Genomic DNA, 23,073 nt, shown 5'->3' with positions numbered 1-23,073 from the left:
TTATATCATAGTAGGTCCCACCTTAGATTGATATGAACCGTTCACTTGACGCTCTTCTTTTTGGATCTCCAATCGCTCAAAATCACACCAATCAATCAATCATAATATCCAACAAACCATTTAGATCCATCAAAAACTTGCCCCAATCGGATTGTTTCATGGATCATGCCTAGGGGTGCAACTTGGGTCGGGTTGGGTTGAGCTTTTGCTAAAAAAATGAATAGGAATCAACCCTAACCCGACCTGATTTTTAGGTAAAAGCTCAACTCGAATTCCTAAAAATCGACCCGAGTTGCACCCCTAACATTGTTAAGTAATGTTAAGTAAATCGGTTTTGTCACATGGCATGAAACTGAACAAATCGGTTATTGTGATCTGACATAAATGCCCTTAAAAAGTCCTCCGATTGTACGATCCATTGGGGCAACCTCGTCATTTCATTCTTTTTTAGCACCCAGAGAGAGAGAGATTTCAATAACTCGTTCTTTGTTGATTTTTCCTGTGTTTTTTTGGAGCTTCACCAAATCCATCATTCGTGGAAAAATCTGAAGATCAGTGATGAAGAAGGAGGATACGGTGAAGCTGATAAGTGCGCAGGGATTCGAATTCGTCATTGACAAGAAAGCTGCAATGGTTTCTCAAACCATACGAAACATGCTGCAATCTACAGGTCTCTCTCTGTTGCTTATTTTCTTAATGAGGGTTAGGGTTAGGGTTTCTTTCTTCTTCTTCTTCCTTTTTTCTGTTAGGGTTAGGGTTTCTTTCATTTATTGATTTTTCGATCTCGCAGGGAGTTTTTCGGAAACGCAGCACGGAGAGGTCAAATTTCCAGAAATAAGCACCCCCATTCTTGAGAAGATTTGTCAGTATTTCTACTGGTCCTTGCAATTTGCCAGGTCTGTGATTCCATTTTTTTAATTATTTTCTATTGTCTTTTTTATGAGATTTGGATGAGAATGTATGAGGAATTTTGTTTTTTTTCTAGTAGAAGAAGGGCATGGATTTTTGCGGCTTCTTATTGGGTTTGAAGAGTCTTAATTTACTCATACTAGGGAAATTTAATGTTATATGAGTTCTATTTCAATGTATAAATGTATAATAGAAGCTCTAATTAGACTAGGAATTCTTTTTGCAACAAGGATTATGAGTTCTTTGTTCTTATCTTATGGTTTGCATAGTCTATAAATATGAAAGGCATATTGGCCTTCAAAACAGTTGTATGCAGATTAAAATTGTTGTTTTCTTGTGTTGATGGGACGTGATGCCTTTTTTGAAGTGTGATGCATCACATTAGGCCGGTTTTCTAATCCTAAACTCCTCTTTAACTTTCTTTCTTTTTTCTTCTCTTCTCTCTTTCTTCTAGTTCCTCCTGTTTTCCCTTTGTTTTTGCCTTTCCGTCTTCACCCTTCTTGGTTGGGTTCAAAAAACCCTTCATCAGTTAAATTCATTAATCGCTTCCCTTTTCCACTCCTTTCATGCCTCTTTCTTGAACTTGATCTTGATGATTTACCCTTTCTTTTTCTCTTGGCTGTCATGGGCTCATATCAATTTGGTATCAGAGCTAGGTTTGCATTAAATTGATATAATAGCCTAGGATTGAATAGTTGATTAGGATATCGGGAATATAATGGGAAGATTTAAACATATTGTAGACACCCCATTTTGACCGGACCCAAGTTCGCTATGCTTGGGCGTGTAGACACCCCATTTTGCTCTGCCTTAAGAAATTAGGGTTTTTCCATCGGTTTTCCAATGTCCTTCCTTCCCGCGTCCGTTTGTTACATTTCTAAATATTTTTGGTCGTTTCCGTCATGTTTCGTATTTTTCCGTTGAGTATTGAGAAGGGTTATTCATGAGAATCCGAGCAAAAGAGAATGTGGGACCCGCTGGTGTGGGACCCGTTTGTGTGGGACCCGCTAGTGTGGGACCCGTTTGTGTGGGACCCGCTGATATGGGACCCGCTGGTGTGGGACCCGTTTGTGTGGGACCCGCTGATGTGGGACCCGCTTGTGTGGGACCCGCTGATGTGGGACCCGCTTGTGCGGAACCCACAAAGTGGGACTCACCACTAGCATGACTTAACTTTCTCTACCATTTCCACTAACTTCATTTTTCCCTTTAAAATAACACCATTATCTCCATTACCATTATATATTCCATTATTCCCACCACCATTCCCACCATTACCATTATATATTCCATTATCCCCACCACCATTCCCACCATTACCATTATATATTCCATTATCCCCACCACCATTCCCACCATTACCATTATATATTCCATTATCCCCACTACCATTCCCACCATTACCATTATATATTCCATTATTCCCACCACCATTCCCACCATTACCATTATATATTCCATTATTCTCCACCACACCCACCATTCTCATTATTTATTTCCACCTCTCCACTAAGTTTTTCACTATATAAAGAGAGGTGATGAGAAGAAAAAAAGGAGGAGGAGAAAAAAAAAGGAGAGAAGGGGAGAAAGAAAATAAGGAGGAGAGAAGGAGAAAAAAAAAAAAGAGAAGGGGAGAAAGAAAATAAGAGAGGGAGTGAAAATAAGAGAGAGAGAGAGGAAAAAAGAAAAAAACAAGGAAGAAAGCGGAAGCGATCGCACATAGCGGGATTTTTGAGTCTTTTTTCGGCTTTTGGATTCGGCGAGGAACTCATCACAGGTAGGTACACTGTTTTCAGAATTTTTTAGAATTATTTGGTATATTTTCGGATTTTTGCATGATTTTTAACGAAGAAAACTAAAAGATATACTAAACAGATTCCAAAAATAATGAAATTTCGTGGGAAAATAATATGATAATGATACATTCTACCATGAATTTGTGAGAATTTTTGGATTTTGTTTGGTATATTATTTTATGCATTCTTTGAAAATTATCAGATTTTGGGAGAATTGTTACTGATGTCAAATCACAGATACAATTCTCCAAATTTTTACAGTAGTCTTAAATTCTATACTTCTTGCTTCTGTAAAATTTTCAAGTGATTTTGATCTTATTTCATATGAGCTGTGGTGTTAATTCATAATCTGGTTTGAAATTTGAAAAATCCAAAAATGATAGTAAATAGTTTTCTAAATTCATGGAAATCTCACAAAATGCTATTTTCACTTATATCTTACTACTGTAGAAATTTCATGGAATTTAGATTTCTATATCTAGTAGTTTCTGTGTTATTTTTGCAATCTGGTCAAGTAATTTTTAAATCCAAATTAAATATGAGTTTAATGTAATAATCTGTAAAAATATTCCAGTAAGTTACATCTCATCATATCTTGTTTCTGGAGAAGTTTCAACTCATTTCGAGTTCGTTTGCAACAACTTCACTTGTAAAATCACTCATATGATTAAAATTGATAAAATTCATTGAAAATCCGAAATTAATTGAAAATCATCTTAAAATCTTTAAAGGACCTTAAATTCTGTCACATCTTAATTCCTTAAGAAGGTCTGCTTTGCCTCATTTGTAGAATCCTCTCTGAGGTTGCACCTCAATTTGTGCCTCTGTTAATTAGAGACCAATTTGGTCAATTAGTTGTCTTAGCCTTGCTTCCCCCTTGCAAGGGCAATGATAAGGTTACTTGGAGCCCATCTTTGTGTGTGTTTGGGAGACCCGCCAGGTCTCATTCTCTCGTTAGTCCTCTTTGTGCGCCGTTTGGTTTTGGGAGAACACCCTACTCGGCTTGGCTTCATACCCCTACCCTTATGGGTATTGGGTTGCACATTTGTTGCACCCTAGGGCTAGGTAGCTGTCCGGCCCGGCTTGGTGTTTTACCTCTGCCAAATGTGCAAATTCGTGTTTCCTTTTCTTTTAGAGAGTCTTTGACTCATCTATCCTTTAGTTGGTGTTATTGGAGTCTTTGACTCATGTTTCCATTTCTTTTAGAGAGTCTTTGACTCATTCGTTCTTTTGTTGTATTACTAGGAAGTCTTTGACTCATTGGTTCTTCTGTTGGCGTTATTTGGGAGTCTTTGACTCATTCCTCCTCTAAGTTGTAGTATTAGAGAGTCTCTGACTCATTTGTTCTCCTCTTTAGTGTTGTTAGTTCGGAGTTTCTCCTTTAGAGTTGTTGATTACTTCGCTTTTGATTAGAGGCTAACTCAGTCTTATTAGAGCTTTGCTTGCTTGGGATCTTGGATCGTTTTCTCTCTTCTTGGGACGTTATCTTTCTTGTTGTGGTTTGTCTCTTTGAGACGCTAATTGCTTATTCGGGGTTTCCCCTTTTGCTTTAGGGCTTTGCCCTAGTTTGTGCTATTACTTGCGTGTTCCCTTTAAGATTAAAAATATTTTAAGGTCCTGAGCATTGGAAAAGCTTTAAAATCCAAAAACATTAGAAATTTAAAACTCAAAAACATTTGAAAACTTTAAAAATATCAAAAACATTTGAAAATATAAAAAAACCTTAAAAAATCTGAAGTGTGAGTGTTTCTTTTAGAAGCGTAGTTTGAGAGTTCGTTTCGAACTACGTTGGCTTGATCCTCTTCCGAGGTACGTAGTGCAGCTTGGGATTTACATCCCAAGTCCAGCCAAACCTTTTTTGTAAATAAACGTTTTAAACCTTCTTCAAAAACCTTTAAAATATAGTTTTCAAAAGACCTTCCTCTAGAGTTAGGAGTTTCTCCTCGATAGAGAATTTTAGAGTTAGGGTTTTTCTTTTGATAGGTTGTTTGATTGATTGTTTGCTGTGTGCTTGTTTTAGAGTTAGAGGTCTGTCCTAGAGTTATAGGAGCGCCTCCGTCCGGTCAGTCGGCGATCCATATCGCCGAGTGATGACTAGAGTAGGATACGCTAGTCCACCCTTGGTTTTCCGTAGGAAATACAGCCTAGTCACACATAGGTTGTAAGAACCACCTGCATTAGCTTAGGGCTAATCTGCATTTAGTTAGGGCATATAGGGTGTCATAAAATCCACAATTCACTGAAATTTAAATAATCGTACAAGAAACTTTAATAACCGGTTCGGTCTTTTAGATCGAGTCTAGGATAGAAGTCTAGGTGTCTTAGGCATCCTAGCTTAGAATAGGCGCGAAGAACTACGTTGCCTTGATTCTCGTGGAGGCGGGGATACGTAGGCTTCTTTGGATGAATACCAGATCATCTGAGGACTCGGGCTAATCACTTTTTAAAACTGTTGAAACAATCAAATCACTTAGGATTTTCCATGAAATTAGAATTTTAGGAGAACTTTCACTTAGATTGAATCCAAACCAATTAAGAAATCAAGATACACATTTAGGATTCACATTGAAATTAGATCATAGGATGCATGTCACATAGATAGCACATTAACAGAGAGTTGAATGAGCCATTAAAAATGAATTTAAAAGAGTTAACTTTTGGAATTGAAGACCGATTATCGGGCAGGAATGGTGCATGTGGTGGATAAATCCCCATACCTTCCATTCTTGTAACCAGGTAGCGAGTCTAGATTTCTGGTTAATTATGGGTCCTAGATCCCACATCTAGGTGGCGACTCTGTCAGTCTCTTTTGTGTGGAATTCGGATTGCCTTAGTGATCCCAAGTTCACATAAAAGATGAATTAAAATTAATAATAAAAGGCACACGCCAATCGCGTGGGTACGAGAGACCAAGAGATAGTGCGTGGCGGCTCTCGCGCCACCACCCCTCTCGCGGGATCGGGTCCCACAGACTGGCGACTCTGCTGGGGACCACCTAACTTCATTACAATTCCAAAGGATTACTCATTTGAATCTATTTCAACTGGCTCATGAAAACTCTATCTCTTTTATGCTTGTTAGATTAGTTTGTATGCTTTATTTTCTCATCACATTTACTCAAACTTAATCTAACAAAACCTGAAGGCATCATAGATTGCGCGAACTTATTGCACACACTTACATCACTTTCATCTAAACCCCTGCATCTCACATGCACACACGTCCTATTTTAGGAACCCGGAGTGTTATCTAGCATGGTTGACTGGGATTTCATCACCTGGTGCCTCTGTGCTAGAGAAGCATTCCACCCTTAGCCTAGTACCTTTATGGTACGTAAACGGATCTCTTGTTCACGTACTGATACACCGGACACTGGTACAGTATATCGAACATGGATTCGCGCTAAGGGAACTCTTGGCCTTACCCCTAGATTAACCCACACATGCATGTAGTATACGAACACATGTGCATCACGTGTGTGAGCCTAGTTTAGGATATCTTACCCAATTGTGTGTGTGAGCCTAGTTTAGGATATCCTACCCATTTGTGTCTAGATTAGGCTGTAGTCCATCTTCCAATGGCTACGATCGGTCCTAGGTACACAAACAAAGTCATGAGTCGAGATCCTCTCTCCACTCCGCTAGATTAGGGTTAGGGTTGATGCCTTCAGGTAACACTGATAAAATGTGCGAAGATTAAAAAAACTTTTCCTTTGGGGTTAGGATGTAAATCCCATTCATTTCCAAAGATCTCATAGGATTAGTCATTCATGATCCATCCGTTGAAAGCAATCTTATGCTATCTCATCTCATCTTGATCTAATCATATTGATCTACAGTTGTTGATATCCATCATTCAGATTTTAGATCTGGCCCTGGACTCTACTTTTGTCATTCTTATGGCCATGGTCTATTATCTGAGCCATTGATTTTTCATTGATCAATGTTTACCTATCATATATCTTTTACCTTTGGATCATATCGAAATCATTGATGGAAAAGTTTGATCTTACCTGTATTCTTTGAGTGCATGATCGTTGCTGAGATCGAAACTTATTCTGATTAGGGATGTTTATCGTTCCTGACTCTTTCATTCCCAAAAGAAGAACGGTTATACCCAAAGAACATCTTAAGGAATAGATTGAGGATTCTTTCCAAATTAACATACCCGTTGATGTATTTCAAGATTACTCTTTTCTCTATTTGTTTAGAATTTTTATCCCATGACTATTGAGATAGTGTGATTGCTTCTAAGTCAAAAGTCTGTGTTCAACAAAAAGCCCTTCTTCCAAAAGACTGACCATTTCTGAATTCATTCGATACATCAGTCTATTGCTTTACCCACATTGTCAGCATAAGCCTTTTGTTGCCCCATTTAACCTAGACCTTGTGGAGTTGCCTTTTCTGGGATTCCTACTTCGGGATCGAACTTTGTAATTATCATTATCATGAAGAAAGGTGTATCACCTATAAACTTTCAGTGCCGGTTCACTACCTTTGAAGAAGTGTCCTGTGTCTTTAGATTTGTCTTTCATTGAGTGTACATCAACTTTCTTCTCTCGAAGTTGGAAAAGTTCAGTTAAGTTGATGTTAAAAAAAGAAAAGAAAATGTGTCATGTCAATCAATCTTTCTCGTTCAGAGTCGGTGTTTAGCTTTTTGATTAAATTCAATGTAGAGCCTACTGAGGCGCGTTCAAAGTCATCTATGTACTTCAAAGTATTTCAATTCAATAAAGCATTTGAGTCTGTATCTTCAATTTTTTATGATTCACTCTTGGATTAAATGTTTAAAACAACTACAAGACCCCCTTCTCGGATGAGAATGCAGACGAAATTCCCCTCGAGATTTGAAAGATGGTCAAACGAGAGGAAGAGCGTCGAGCATAGCCACTTGAAGAAGAAATCGAAGCCATTGATAGTGGTATCGAAATTCGAAACTCGGGAGAAATGGATTGGAAAAACTTTATCTCCTAAGGAGCGCAAAGAATTGATAAACCTGTTTAGAGGGGTTTGAGGTAGTCTTGCTTGATCCTATAAGGATAAACCAGGGGAATGCCCTGTCGTTGAGCAAAGCAAGACTTCATCTGCTTTAGGCATCCAGTTGAAGAGTACAATTTTAAAGAGATAAGTATCAGATATCCTGTGGAGCTGATGAAGAAGTGAGAGAAGACTTTCTCGAAATGAAGTCATAGATTTGAGCCCTAAAAGAAAAATTGGGCTGTGTATTTTCATTATGATTTCAAGGCAAGATGGGAGTGAAGCACAATGGTTGAAGTTTTGCCAGAAAACCGCCAGACTCCTCGAATAAAAATTTTCAAAGGCTTTGAACCTTAAACAAAAGAGCTTGTACATCAAATACATCAGGAGGCCATCATTGGACGTTTGAGCCTTAATAGCCAAAATCCAACGTTTTAAAATCCTTTTGAGAACCCTTTGGGTCAGCAATTTAAAGCCAATGTTTCTTTTCAAACACATTATAAACCCGGGGCATTTATGCACCCGAACTACGTCGGACCTGATCCCCATTTCTTCAGGGGTACGTAGGCAACTTGATTAATTCAGGTTCGGTCAAACCTTGGGATAAAATCCCTTTTCAAAATTTTGAAGCTAAATGCTAAACCATTCTTTGAAAAATCCTTAAGCGAACTACGCGGACCTGATCCTCCATTTTTGGGGTACGTAGGTAGTCTGGCTAGACCAGATTCGGTCCAAATCCTTAGAACCTTAGGTATTCAACCCTTTTGAACCCGAGCCCACCTAGAAAGTCCTTCTGGTGAAACAAGTAAAGGTTCGAGGCGAATGAAAAGAAAAACAGAAAGAAAAGAATGAGAGTCTGAAGATCCGCTAGGTTGAAAACCCGAAAGGGCGGCCTAGAGAAAGGTGAAAGTCGTTTTTCTTGCTAAGTCAACAAGCAAAATGATTGACTTATCAGAAGGTAAGGGTAGTGGTATGCTGGATTGAAAACTTGAAGAGACAATCTAGTCAGAGGCAAATACTTCCCATGAAAAGTTGAGTTGAATAGAAGCAGAAGGAGTTCCTCAGTTACGTAGAATTCCTAAGTTTGAGTACAAGCAAAAATTGAGATAAGTAGTCTTTTAGACTGAAAGCTTGGAAAGCAAAAGTTGAGATAAGTGGTCTTTTAGACTGAAAACTTGGAAGACATTAATTTTGACTTCTTCCGAAAAGACAAATCAAGGAGACCGAGAAGCAACCTCTATAGGGCAGGATCCTGGAATCCGAATAGTGTCAGCAAGGCTTACTTTGACACCTTTTTAAACTAGGGGCATTAAAACCGAGCAATCCGAAGGGGTATAACCATGACGGATGTCCTGATGGAGGAAACTAGAGCCTTTTGGCATGGTTTTTGAGACTACTCTAAGAGTGGCTGACCTTACCATTTAAAAATAACACATTTGATTTAAGAGTGAATCAAAATTTAGTCAAGTCCCATGAATATTGTAAGTCTTCTTTGAAAGAGTCCTCAGGAGTCTGTTCCTTGTTTCTCATTGTTTTCTTTTAGAATCAAAAGTGTTTGGCACTGGAGAGAATGGGTGTACACCTTCCGAAATGTAAAGAAAAATCTAGAGTAGATCCTGGTTTAAGAATCAAAGAAGGGCAAGAGATTTGTTATTCAGACCTGCCTGAAACATCAAAGCCTCAAGCACTGAGCAAAATGAAGAACTCTTACGTTCAGCCTTTGTGAAGGTGGTCTTACCATTATACCAAAGAATTCTGCTTTCTTAAAACCTTGTCATGGAAGCACATCATACTAGGGGCATCTTTTATGACTTGCGTCATAAAAGATATTACACAATGATAACTGGGATATCTATTCTTAGCAAATAGAAACCAGAGAAGCTTGAACATACTCTTTGAGTTGAATTCCTTGATCAAGTTGTTTCTTTTGGAGTCAAAGTTTCATAAACTTCAACTCCCAGCGGGGTATATAATCTACTCCTGCATCCTTCAAACCTCATTAGAATGCTTTTCATCTGTTAAAGAGAGTCAGCACCTAAAAATCTCATCAATCTACTTGAGTTTTGCTTTCAGCAAAGATCATGCACTCCCATTTATTCTCGGCAGGAGATCGCTATGCTATCAATGAACTCGATATAAGATCGATAAATATTTTTGTGTTGATTTGAGACTCTTTGAGTAGTTAAGGCCCTTTGAGTGTTACAGACTCTTCGGGTAGTTGAGACTCTCTGAGTATAAATGTTTTGATTTGTTTTGAGACTCTTTGAGTAGTTGAGACCCTTTGAGTGTTACAGACTCTTCGGGTAGTTGAGACTCTTTGAGTATAAATGTTTTGTGTTGATTTGAGACTCTTTGAGTAGTTGAGACCCTTTGAGTGTTACAGACTCTTCGGGTAGTTGAGACTCTCTGAGTATAAATGTTTTGTGTTGATTTGAGACTCGTTGAGTGGTTGAGACCCTTTGAGTGTTACAGACTCTTCGGGTAGTTGAGACTCTTTGAGTATAAATGTTTTGTGTTGATTTGAGACTCTTTGAGTAGTTGAGACCCTTTGAGTGTTACAGACTCTTCGGGTAGTTGAGACTCTTTGAGTATAAATGTTTTGTGTTGATTTGAGACTCTTTGAGTAGTTGAGACCCTTCTAGTGTTACAGACTCTTCGGGTAGTTGAGACTCTTTGAGTATAAATGTTTTGTGTTGATTTGAGACTCTTTGAGTAGTTGAGACCCTTCGAGTGTTACAGACTCTTCGGGTAGTTGAGACTCTTTGAGTATAAATATTTTGTGTTGATTTGAGACTCTTTGAGTAGTTGAGACCCTTCGAGTGTTACAGACTCTTCGGGTAGTTGAGACTCTTTGAGTATAAATGTTTTTGTGTTGATTTGAGACTCTTTGAGTAGTTGAGACCCTTTGAGTGTTACAGACTCTTCGGGTAGTTGAGACTCCTTGAGTATAAATGTTTTGTGTTGGTTTGAGACTCTTTGAGTAGTTGGGACCCTTTGAGTGTTACAGACTCTTCGGGTAGTTGAGACTCTTTGAGTATAAATAGTTTTTGATGTATTTGAGACTCCTTGAGTAGTTGAGACCCTTTGAGTGTTACAGACTCTTCGGGTAGTTGAGACTCTTTGAGTATAAATAGTTTTTGATGTATTTGAGACTCTTTGAGTAGTTGAGACCCTTTGAGTGTTACAGACTCTTCGGGTAGTTGAGGCTCTTTGAGTATAAAAGTTTCTTTGATGTGTTTGAGACTCTTTGAGTAGTTGAGACCCTTTGAGTGTTACAGACTCTTCGGGTAGTTGAGGCTCTTTGAGTATAAAGGTTTCTCTATGTAGTTGAGACTCTTTCGAGTATAAAGGTTTTTGCATGTGTTTGAGACTCTTTGAGTAGTTGAGACCCTTTGAGTGTTACAGACTCTTCGGGTGGTTGAGGCTCTTTGAGTATAAAGATTTCTATGTGTTTGAAGCTCTCTGAGTGTTTGATTTGAGACTCTATGAGTGTTACATACTCTTTGAGTAATTTGATTTGATATTCTTTGAAGGGTTGATTTACGTCTGCATCGATAGTGGTCTGCTTTCTTTGAGGTAATTTTATTGGGTTCGTTTTCTTAAAAGCTTTGTTTTAACAGAGTATGTTTGTGTTTGCTTTAATAGAGTCTTTGCGTATTGATTTAAACAGTTGAGTCATGAGTATTAGGGAGAGACTATCTCTTTGAGTTGTCGTTGCCGAGTTAAGAGTCGGTGAGAGGCTATCTCCCTATTGTTGGTAGAGTTTTATCTCTGTGAATATCGTTTTAAAACTGAAAACCCAAAAATTTGCTTTGCTTTCGGGTCAGTCAAAATGTGTCGTCTGTTCAGCTTTGCCATTCGCGTGTTACACACGCATTGCCAAAGAGGGGCATCTGTAGACACCCCATTTTGACCGGACCCAAGTTCGCTATGCTTGGGCGTGTAGACACCCCATTTTGCTCTGCCTTAAGAAATTAGGGTTTTTCCATCGGTTTTCCAATGTCCTTCCTTCCCGCGTCCGTTTGTTACATTTCTAAATATTTTTGGTCGTTTCCGTCATGTTTCGTATTTTTCCGTTGAGTATTGAGAAGGGTTATTCATGAGAATCCGAGCAAAAGAGAATGTGGGACCCGCTGGTGTGGGACCCGTTTGTGTGGGACCCGCTAGTGTGGGACCCGTTTGTGTGGGACCCGCTGATATGGGACCCGCTGGTGTGGGACCCGTTTGTGTGGGACCCGCTGATGTGGGACCCGCTTGTGTGGGACCCGCTGATGTGGGACCCGCTTGTGCGGAACCCACAAAGTGGGACTCACCACTAGCATGACTTAACTTTCTCTACCATTTCCACTAACTTCATTTTTCCCTTTAAAATAACACCATTATCTCCATTACCATTATATATTCCATTATTCCCACCACCATTCCCACCATTACCATTATATATTCCATTATCCCCACCACCATTCCCACCATTACCATTATATATTCCATTATCCCCACCACCATTCCCACCATTACCATTATATATTCCATTATCCCCACTACCATTCCCACCATTACCATTATATATTCCATTATTCCCACCACCATTCCCACCATTACCATTATATATTCCATTATTCTCCACCACACCCACCATTCTCATTATTTATTTCCACCTCTCCACTAAGTTTTTCACTATATAAAGAGAGGTGATGAGAAGAAAAAAAGGAGGAGGAGAAAAAAAAAGGAGAGAAGGGGAGAAAGAAAATAAGGAGGAGAGAAGGAGAAAAAAAAAAAAGAGAAGGGGAGAAAGAAAATAAGAGAGGGAGTGAAAATAAGAGAGAGAGAGAGGAAAAAAGAAAAAAACAAGGAAGAAAGCGGAAGCGATCGCACATAGCGGGATTTTTGAGTCTTTTTTCGGCTTTTGGATTCGGCGAGGAACTCATCACAGGTAGGTACACTGTTTTCAGAATTTTTTAGAATTATTTGGTATATTTTCGGATTTTTGCATGATTTTTAACGAAGAAAACTAAAAGATATACTAAACAGATTCCAAAAATAATGAAATTTCGTGGGAAAATAATATGATAATGATACATTCTACCATGAATTTGTGAGAATTTTTGAATTTTGTTTGGTATATTATTTTATGCATTCTTTGAAAATTATCAGATTTTGGGAGAATTGTTACTGATGTCAAATCACAGATACAATTCTCCAAATTTTTACAGTAGTCTTAAATTCTATACTTCTTGCTTCTGTAAAATTTTCAAGTGATTTTGATCTTATTTCATATGAGCTGTGGTGTTAATTCATAATCTGGTTTGAAATTTGAAAAATCCAAAAATGATAGTAAATAGTTTTCTAAATTCATGGAAATCTCACAGAATGCTATTTTCACTTATATCTTACTACTGTAGAAATTTCATGGAATTTAGATTTCTATATCTAGTAGTTTCTGTGTTATTTTTGCAATCTGGTCAAGTAATTTTTAAATCCAAATTAAATATGAGTTTAATGTAATAATCTGTAAAAATATTCCAGTAAGTTACATCTCATCATATCTTGTTTCTGGAGAAGTTTCAACTCATTTCGAGTTCGTTTGCAACAACTTCACTTGTAAAATCACTCATATGATTAAAATTGATAAAATTCATTGAAAATCCGAAATTAATTGAAAATCATCTTAAAATCTTTAAAGGACCTTAAATTCTGTCACATCTTAATTCCTTAAGAAGGTCTGCTTTGCCTCATTTGTAGAATCCTCTCTGAGGTTGCACCTCAATTTGTGCCTCTGTTAATTAGAGACCAATTTGGTCAATTAGTTGTCTTAGCCTTGCTTCCCCCTTGCAAGGGCAATGATAAGGTTACTTGGAGCCCATCTTTGTGTGTGTTTGGGAGACCCGCCAGGTCTCATTCTCTCGTTAGTCCTCTTTGTGCGCCGTTTGGTTTTGGGAGAACACCCTACTCGGCTTGGCTTCATACCCCTACCCTTATGGGTATTGGGTTGCACATTTGTTGCACCCTAGGGCTAGGTAGCTGTCCGGCCCGGCTTGGTGTTTTACCTCTGCCAAATGTGCAAATTCGTGTTTCCTTTTCTTTTAGAGAGTCTTTGACTCATCTATCCTTTAGTTGGTGTTATTGGAGTCTTTGACTCATGTTTCCATTTCTTTTAGAGAGTCTTTGACTCATTCGTTCTTTTGTTGTATTACTAGGAAGTCTTTGACTCATTGGTTCTTCTGTTGGCGTTATTTGGGAGTCTTTGACTCATTCCTCCTCTAAGTTGTAGTATTAGAGAGTCTCTGACTCATTTGTTCTCCTCTTTAGTGTTGTTAGTTCGGAGTTTCTCCTTTAGAGTTGTTGATTACTTCGCTTTTGATTAGAGGCTAACTCAGTCTTATTAGAGCTTTGCTTGCTTGGGATCTTGGATCGTTTTCTCTCTTCTTGGGACGTTATCTTTCTTGTTGTGGTTTGTCTCTTTGAGACGCTAATTGCTTATTCGGGGTTTCCCCTTTTGCTTTAGGGCTTTGCCCTAGTTTGTGCTATTACTTGCGTGTTCCCTTTAAGATTAAAAATATTTTAAGGTCCTGAGCATTGGAAAAGCTTTAAAATCCAAAAACATTAGAAATTTAAAACTCAAAAACATTTGAAAACTTTAAAAATATCAAAAACATTTGAAAATATAAAAAAACCTTAAAAAATCTGAAGTGTGAGTGTTTCTTTTAGAAGCGTAGTTTGAGAGTTCGTTTCGAACTACGTTGGCTTGATCCTCTTCCGAGGTACGTAGTGCAGCTTGGGATTTACATCCCAAGTCCAGCCAAACCTTTTTTGTAAATAAACGTTTTAAACCTTCTTCAAAAACCTTTAAAATATAGTTTTCAAAAGACCTTCCTCTAGAGTTAGGAGTTTCTCCTCGATAGAGAATTTTAGAGTTAGGGTTTTTCTTTTGATAGGTTGTTTGATTGATTGTTTGCTGTGTGCTTGTTTTAGAGTTAGAGGTCTGTCCTAGAGTTATAGGAGCGCCTCCGTCCGGTCAGTCGGCGATCCATATCGCCGAGTGATGACTAGAGTAGGATACGCTAGTCCACCCTTGGTTTTCCGTAGGAAATACAGCCTAGTCACACATAGGTTGTAAGAACCACCTGCATTAGCTTAGGGCTAATCTGCATTTAGTTAGGGCATATAGGGTGTCATAAAATCCACAATTCACTGAAATTTAAATAATCGTACAAGAAACTTTAATAACCGGTTCGGTCTTTTAGATCGAGTCTAGGATAGAAGTCTAGGTGTCTTAGGCATCCTAGCTTAGAATAGGCGCGAAGAACTACGTTGCCTTGATTCTCGTGGAGGCGGGGATACGTAGGCTTCTTTGGATGAATACCAGATCATCTGAGGACTCGGGCTAATCACTTTTTAAAACTGTTGAAACAATCAAATCACTTAGGATTTTCCATGAAATTAGAATTTTAGGAGAACTTTCACTTAGATTGAATCCAAACCAATTAAGAAATCAAGATACACATTTAGGATTCACATTGAAATTAGATCATAGGATGCATGTCACATAGATAGCACATTAACAGAGAGTTGAATGAGCCATTAAAAATGAATTTAAAAGAGTTAACTTTTGGAATTGAAGACCGATTATCGGGCAGGAATGGTGCATGTGGTGGATAAATCCCCATACCTTCCATTCTTGTAACCAGGTAGCGAGTCTAGATTTCTGGTTAATTATGGGTCCTAGATCCCACATCTAGGTGGCGACTCTGTCAGTCTCTTTTGTGTGGAATTCGGATTGCCTTAGTGATCCCAAGTTCACATAAAAGATGAATTAAAATTAATAATAAAAGGCACACGCCAATCGCGTGGGTACGAGAGACCAAGAGATAGTGCGTGGCGGCTCTCGCGCCACCACCCCTCTCGCGGGATCGGGTCCCACACATATGGATCGTAATCAATACACTATAAGGATTAAAAACATGTTGGGAGTTTACGAAGTTAATTAACATGAATGTCTCTATTGGGTAAAAGCATTGCAGACTATTTTTTTTTCATCCTAAAAGTGCCGGGGACATATTTATGGCAGCTTAATTTATACGAGGACCAAATGATTTACATTAGCATGAAAACTTTGCAAACTTTGGTCGGGTGTACATTAGAGTGTTGACTAATATTGAAGCAGAAAAGACACGTAATGAGAAAACTACTTGTCATTTGTTGGTGTGACGAGGGATCTATTTCTTGAAAAAGTTAGCTCCGAAGACTATTTTAGGGATGTAAAATACTACGAGCTAGAGCAATTTGTGAGAAGAAAGCCAATAAACTCAAAGCTCGTGCGATGAAACCAAGGAAGCAGGATTCTTCCCTGGGAGCCTTCGATTCCCGCTTCGATTCCCGTTTTGATTCCCGCTCTGGCAACCTTGAGTAGGATTCTTCCCTGGGAGCCTTCGATTCCCGTTTCGATTCCCGCTCTGGCAACCTTGGATGAAACTACCTGCTTGTCTAAAGATGAAAACTTGGCGAATGTACTCGACTAATCAAGTGCACTAGAGACAAGTCACTTAAGCTATCCAGATCCAGGCTTGTGTAAGGATTGATAACATATAAAATGCTCGATGTTAACTGGCATATGAGAGTTGAACTTGTCATCCAATGGCAATATCGACAATACGTGGCTCGCTCAAGTTAAGGATTGATCATCATCTTTCATAATTGGCTCCGTTAGGAGATGGTTCCTAAACGTTACATGAGGATCAAGAGGACACCAATTAGGGGTTTTTATAACTTGTCACAGTATAAGGAGTACATCGAAGGCAAACCTTGTGACCACATTACTTCAAACTGACAATATAACTGCCCAAAGTTTCTTGTGCGTTGCAAATACTTAGTTCGCTCGGAGGGCCAACTGTTTGCAGAGTGTGTGAGGATCAGATAAACTTCCGCTTGTCATTCCAATCAAGGGTGGAACGACATATAGCCTGAGGGGGGCCATGGGACCCCCAATGACTTGCAAAATCCCTTTTATTTTATAACCTACAATACATATGGCTTTTAACGGCGTTCATGAACGCCGCTAAAAGAAAATTTACATTTACCACCGTTCTTGAACGCCGGTATTAGTAAGTCCCCCCCCCCCCCGTCCTATGTAGGCAAACTGTAAATTAGTCCGCCCCCCCAAGTGTAAATTCCTGGCTCGCCCCCTGATTCCAATCATTATATTCGAAAGGGTTGAATCTTTTCAAGTGGGAGAGTATGATAATAATCATCATAACGTCCACATTTTAAGTTTTTTTAGTGTAATTTAGGTGTCTTTTAAGTCCCTTAATTTTTAGGTTAGGTACCACGGTCGTTTCCCACCAATATCACTTGGTTTCTTTAATTTATCGGTGCTCAAAATGTGGCCCACATGTCTATTACGAAAATCTTAAGTGATGGGGGCATCTATGTCATTTGTAATTAATCGCTTAAGATGTTAATTGATCACAAGAACTCACATTGTAGCATAAGGGAGTCCTTGTATTTTTGGGAGTTGTAAGTGGATTAGTCTCCATATGATGAATTAGGAGTCCAATTGGGTTTGAAGAGTCCTAGTTAACTCGTAGTAGGCAGAGTTTGTGTAACAGGAGTTTTGTTTCAATGAGGAGTTAGAAGTTAAATATAATAGGAATTCTAATTAGACTTGGAATTGTTTTGCAACAAGGGTTTTTAGTCTTTTTTTTTCCATATGGCTTGCATCGTCTATAAATATGAAAGACCTATTGTTCCTAAATACAATTGAATATGAATAAAAATTGATGTTTTCTTATGTTGATGGTGTGTGATGCCTTATTTGTAGTGTGATGCTTCTTATTAAGTTAGTTTTCTATCCCTAAACCTATCTTTCTCTTTTTTAGTTTCTCTTCTTTCACCCTTCTTCCTTGATATTGACCTCTCTCTCTCTCTCTCTCTCTCTCTCTCTCTCTCATGAGTTCACATCAATTTGGTATCAGAGCTATGTTTGCATCGGGTATTGAAGACTCGTGTAGTGCTAGATTGGGTTAAGGAAGTTGTGTGATCGGAAGATATACCCTTCACACAATTCACTTCCTGGACTATAGTTATATTTAGCATAATACATGCTGATCATTGCCTTTGAAAGCAGAATGAGGAGCATCTTAAGTCAATGGTTTGTCGATGCACTATTAAGCCATCAAAGGTTGGTTCTCATGGATATCCCAACATCTCCCCCTGGTATGATTGTTCCTTCTACAAAAGGAGTCTTCTTATTGCCAAAAGACCTACGTTGGCGTCTTTCTCCGCCATCATGATTTCATCATTTTGCCACCAGTATGATGACCTCTACCTACCTACAAACCCCCTAGAGTGAAAAACCAATGCTGATATATCAATCATAGAGGGAGGTGGGTTCATTTCATAGAAGAGTGGCAAAGTTTACGGCCGGCTGCCAACCTGACGCCAACCCTCCTCCTTTATCTTGGTTTGGGACAGGCTGTGAAAAACATAGGCGGAGTTATTTAGCCATGTCTACCTACAACCAACCCTCTACCTACGTCCTACCTGACGCCAACCCTCCTTTATCCTGGCTTTCACATTCTTTATGAATTTTTTCTAAAGGATTCATTTAGCCAACCCCAACTAGTTTGGAACAAAGGCTTTGTTGAGTTGAGCTGAGTTGAGTTGGACGTGGGTGCATACTGCATAGTCTATCTTCTACGCTCATCACACTGTACCAACTATAATGCTGTTAAGAGATGGAAGTCTAAGTCCTCAATATATGCATGAATAGGTTCAAATTATATATTCAAACCAATATCCTACATGCTCTAGTGGTAGAGGCAATAAGTACTCATGTTGCCATAAGGTGTAGGGTTCAAGACTGGTACAGAGAGAATCAAAGCCCTTAAAAAACAACTAAAAATTCTTTTATTATCTTGCCTTCACCTTCTTTTATTCTCTTGCCCTTAGGTTACTCAGATATGGATCTAAATTTTTGAGCTTACTGAGCAGGTGTCTAAATGCCTTGTTTTTACTAATATTCGCCTTCATGATTTTATCGAAGATTGGGCTGTTGTTAATATTGATTAATCCCCACAAAGAGCCCTCTAGATGTTTGGTGCTTCCCTCCCTTCGGGTGGATAAAGCTTGACTCTGACAGTAGTTGAAAATCTTTATTTAGGGATAGTATTGAAATCCGATTTGCTGGCCTTCAAGGATATTTTTTTACCTCTAATGGGAAGCTTACTCTAGCTCATTTAGGTCCTTCCGGTGACAATGATGCTACAGAAGCACAGTTAAAATGGTGTGTACTGGGATTAAACTCATATCTCACTTAAGCCCCTTTAAGATATTGGATTGAAGGTGACTTGCTCAATATAATCATGTGGCTTAAGGAGGAATCCTTTCCTCCTTGGAGATTCATACTCCTATTTAGAGAGATGAGGGATATTATTGCAACTTTTGAGCATTCTTTCTCTCATATCCAATGAGGTAGACTATCGTGTAGCTAGGGAGGGTGTTTCCAAAGAAGCTCTGGAGTTGTTTGATTCCCTTCCCCCTTGAGTCTTTATTGCTCTTTCGCTTCTTTCGTTCTGTACTTTTCTTTTTCTTTATCTTATTTTTCTCTGTACTGGCCACCTCGATCTTTTCTCAATAAAATTGGCTACCATTAAAAAAGAAAAAGAAAAATGTTAATGAGAAAGGAATGCTCAAGCTGACGCCCATACAAACTTTGGTGTAACTTGTACATATCTGATTGTTTGACATGTGATGCTGGTTTTGTAATTTTTTTTTTTTTTGAATGGTTGCTGGTTTTGTAATCTTTTGTTATTCTAACTTTTATTGTTGCCCATTTGTCCTCTTTTTGTTTGATTTTGACTTCTTAATAAAAAAAATGTACTTATTTTTAAAACATAAAATTCCAACTCTTCTCATAAAGCACGCAAATGAGTATAGTGCACAAATCAGTATCCTCATCTCATATTAATACCGCCAGTAGTAGTCCATGATTCATGCAGAACTAATCACATTTTAGCATTGCCAACAACAAGTATCGATGATCGGTCATATAGAGAAAAGCTGTTCCATTCAGCTTTATGAGAAAAAGCGGGAGATGCTAATATTTATCCTTGCCCTTTCGTGAACCGTGAAGCTCTTCAGATGGATGGAGCTCTTTGGCATGCTCAAGATTTTACAGAATGGTATGGTAAGGACACACAGCAATACTCTGTACATTTTTGCTTTAGTCTTGTCAAGTTCATCTTCTTGGTGTGGTTCCCCTCAGAGGTGTTATATTCATTCTATATTTCAATTCACTGAGAAATGGGGAAAATTGGAATATTAGAGGAAGGTGAAAGAACAAATGGAGCACTAAATCGGTAACAAAAACAAAACCTGTGAAGGCCCATAAGCTTATGATCAGTCATGAGTACAGCATATGTATCCTCGATAGCAATTGATTTGTTGGCGACAGCTAAATATATTGTACTAGTTATGTAGAAAACTGGCACTTCTCTCAGTAATTGAGAAAGGTATATTTGTTGTCCACTGTAGTTGCAACTTAGATTATTATTACTGGAGAGGCCGAGGGCATAAAAAATTGTCTTGCATATTCTTGAATGTTAATCTCTTGATGTTTAATTTGAATTTTTGGGAGTTTATGGCGTCTAAAGAAAGTTATCACATGTACACGTTTTACTGGAATGTGATTTAGGGGCAAATGTTGGGAATGTTTACTTCCTAATCGATATTATTTACTAGAGTTTATTTAACCTTGATTTTAAGTCATAGTTTTCATCTCATATAGTAGTTATTTGTTGCAGTGGCAAGGATATAGATTTTCCTATTGAACCTGAATTGACTTTGGAGTTGATGATGGCAGCTAATTTCCTTCATACCTGACAGACTTACTAGTGTCTTTCTTCTTGGGCAACAGTCTCCGTTGTAAGCTATCTATCTTTTTTCTGCTTAGAGAACTGTACTAGGATGCTGTAGTTAGCTCCTGTGCGTAGGTGGTATGGCCATACAAAGTGGTTTTCAACCTTAATTATGAGTGGCCTATGTTTTATCTTTTTCTACAAATGCCAACAGGATGATTGTATGCTCTAGAAGACTTGGAACACAGATGGTTGATTTGATTTAACATGTCTATGCTTTCCACTGCATCTTAAATGTACTTGTTTGGTTTTGGTGATTACTGCTTGTAAACAGAATGCTAAAGTGGACTTGTGTAGACAAATTGACTGCATATGATTCTGTGAGTCTATAAAACCAATTATTAAGATTTCTTTTGAAACTGGAGCAATCTCTACTCCTATAATCAGCTTTCTCATTTTCAGTAATTTTAGACTACTGATATTGGCACTACGATGTTTTAATAATTGCACAAACTCAACCTGTCTTTTCTTTTTTAATTGGCTTCTGAGACCCTTTTGGGAACTGTAATAACCTTTCACAGCTGTTTACAAATAAAAGACAAAATGAGTTGGTGCAATTATAAAAGCATGGTAGTGCCAATATCAGTCACCAAATTTATTTGTTTTTGAATAGTATCAGTCACCAAATTTTATCAATTTTTTCAAGAAGAAAACAAAATATAGAAAAACTCCTTGGCTTGTTATGCAACTGAGCTAAGGCTCAATCCCTCTTTTGACATCCATAATCAAATTTTGGATGCCAGATCCTCACACTGGACCTCGTTGGCAGTACTCCGATTACAGTATCGTTTCGGGATACAGTTTTTTTTGGGTTAGCCCTGCTTTACATCTGGGTATACCCCTTGAGAAAGGACAGCTGCTTCCAATTGAAAAGAAAACCAGCAATATGGGATCAAATCTGATCTGAGCTACACTGCTGGTTGATCCTTGAAGCCAGTTTGTATCTGAATGTAAGAAAATAGAGTTGCAGGACCAGTAGCTCTTCCTTGGGTTTTACTATTGTTTACTCTTGTTTCTTCTGTGGATTTTTCAAGTTGGTGGCGAGTGGCGACATTGTTTTCACATCCTAAATCCCAAGTTACCTTGCTATGAACCACATAGTACAAGTCATATAATACAAGAAAACAGAGCACGCTGTGCTGTTCACACTTGATTCAGGCAGACAATGTGTGCTTTTCCGACTAAATTTTTATGGGGTAAAAATGGAGACAATAAAACAAGGGAAATGATATCAGCACAACCATATTTTGATATTTTCACTTACCCATCTTGTCTTTTAGTATTTAAAGAGCTGTCAGAAGCTTATTACATTTCCCAAAAAGCTCTCACGAGCCAACTGAAAAAAAAGAAAAGACAAGCTGCTTGTGCAAATATTAAAACATGGTTGTGCTGAAATCGTTTCCCTAGAACAATGGAGAGGGCTTGTATGTGAATTTATATGCTGTGGCCGAAGTCCAGCTTTTTTTTTTTTAAAAGTATGGTACGGGTATGGCCTCGCTTCATACGATACGAACTGATTATTTGTCGGGTCACTCGTAAATAGGATCTACTCCGAAAACCTCTATAGATCGGAGGGCTAGGATCATCCTATGGAAAAGATTTTTGGGGTAAAACATATCTACGTTGTAGCCCAACGAATGAGTGGTTTAGATCATCTTATGAAATGGGCTGTATAGCAGTTTTTAAAAAATATAGGACCGTATGGTCTCACTGTATCCTCAAAACTTACTAGCCAGTCCAATTTAAAGGACCTTTGCTACTGAAAAAAACAAACAAAGAAGGTGACCATGAAACATGGCTCAGTTTCTTTCAAACAAAGAAGGTGTCTTTGATCCATGGCTCGGTTTCTTTCGACGTGAAATCGGTGTTCTCCTACCCTAGTGTGTTCGGCAAGGCTTCTCATTCACGCCTAAAAGATCAGGCGGAAACAGAATAATGAGAATCTAGCGACTCAGAGTTGCTCCACAGAATCCCGCTAAAGTGGTGTGCATCATTCTACAGGGGGTGCGAATTTAGGTGAGACCTCCATGTGGCATGTAATTAGGATCATGTAGGCTGGTCTCACGGAGATCCACGTGATCAATGGTCTTGATCACACATGTATGTTATATCTGACCCAATGTTGATCATTAAAGCAAATAATTTTTGTATGAATCAGCTCTTCGCATAATGTATCATCTTTTCTTGCAAAGTGTAAAATGGAAAAAGAAGAATGATTTAAGGGAATAAGCAGAGTCTCTCTATATGGAGGAAAAAATGATCTCAAACTTCCCTACCACGTTCTTAGTTTCTTAGAAGACTTTAAAATGATCTCTTTCTCATGCACTTCTTCCTTTTATATCGTTGATAATTGTTAGGTCTAAAATTGGTAACAGGTTATGGTAGGGCCGGAAGGGCTGATTTGGCACGCCACAGCTGGCGAGCAAGGCGCTTTCCTGTCCTGCACAAGACACATAAGGTCAGAAGGCCGAACCGGGG

The 23,073-nt window shown here is 38.5% G+C and overlaps 1 protein-coding gene across 2 annotated transcripts; it reads left to right on the top strand.

Moving 5' to 3' along the window:
- Nucleotides 1–460: 460 nt before the first annotated feature.
- Nucleotides 461–20,823, top strand: LOC143880016 (uncharacterized). Of its 2 annotated transcripts, XM_077382763.1 has the most exons (4): nt 461–670; nt 791–896; nt 19,812–19,865; nt 20,482–20,823. In XM_077382763.1, exons 1-4 carry the CDS (start codon nt 559–561, stop codon nt 20,558–20,560), a joined length of 351 nt encoding a protein of 116 aa, XP_077238878.1. In that variant the 5' UTR covers nt 461–558; the 3' UTR covers nt 20,561–20,823. The 2 variants fall into 2 exon arrangements, with proteins under 2 accessions (XP_077238878.1, XP_077238879.1); XM_077382764.1 differs by lacking the exon at nt 19,812–19,865 and having other exon boundaries at nt 466–670.
- The last annotated feature ends 2,250 nt before the right edge of the window (nt 20,824–23,073 follow it).

This window comes from Tasmannia lanceolata, unplaced genomic scaffold, assembly GCF_043159265.1.
Source record: "Tasmannia lanceolata isolate RefF3 unplaced genomic scaffold, GAP_Taslan_0.1 ptg000006l, whole genome shotgun sequence".
Lineage (NCBI taxonomy): Eukaryota > Viridiplantae > Streptophyta > Magnoliopsida > Canellales > Winteraceae > Tasmannia > Tasmannia lanceolata.
Note: the sequence above shows the minus strand (reverse complement) of the source record. Positions and strands in the feature narration are given on the sequence as shown.

Excerpts from the sequence above, each read along its gene's own strand:
- LOC143880016 (XM_077382763.1), top strand. The coding sequence starts at position 559 with ATGAAGAAGGAGGATACGGTGAAGCTGATAAGTGCGCAGGGATTCGAA. Across the intron at positions 671-790 it reads AAACATGCTGCAATCTACAG|GGAGTTTTTCGGAAACGCAG; the intron begins GTCTCTCTCTGT and ends TCGATCTCGCAG. Across the intron at positions 897-19,811 it reads TGGTCCTTGCAATTTGCCAG|CTCTTCAGATGGATGGAGCT; the intron begins GTCTGTGATTCC and ends TGAACCGTGAAG.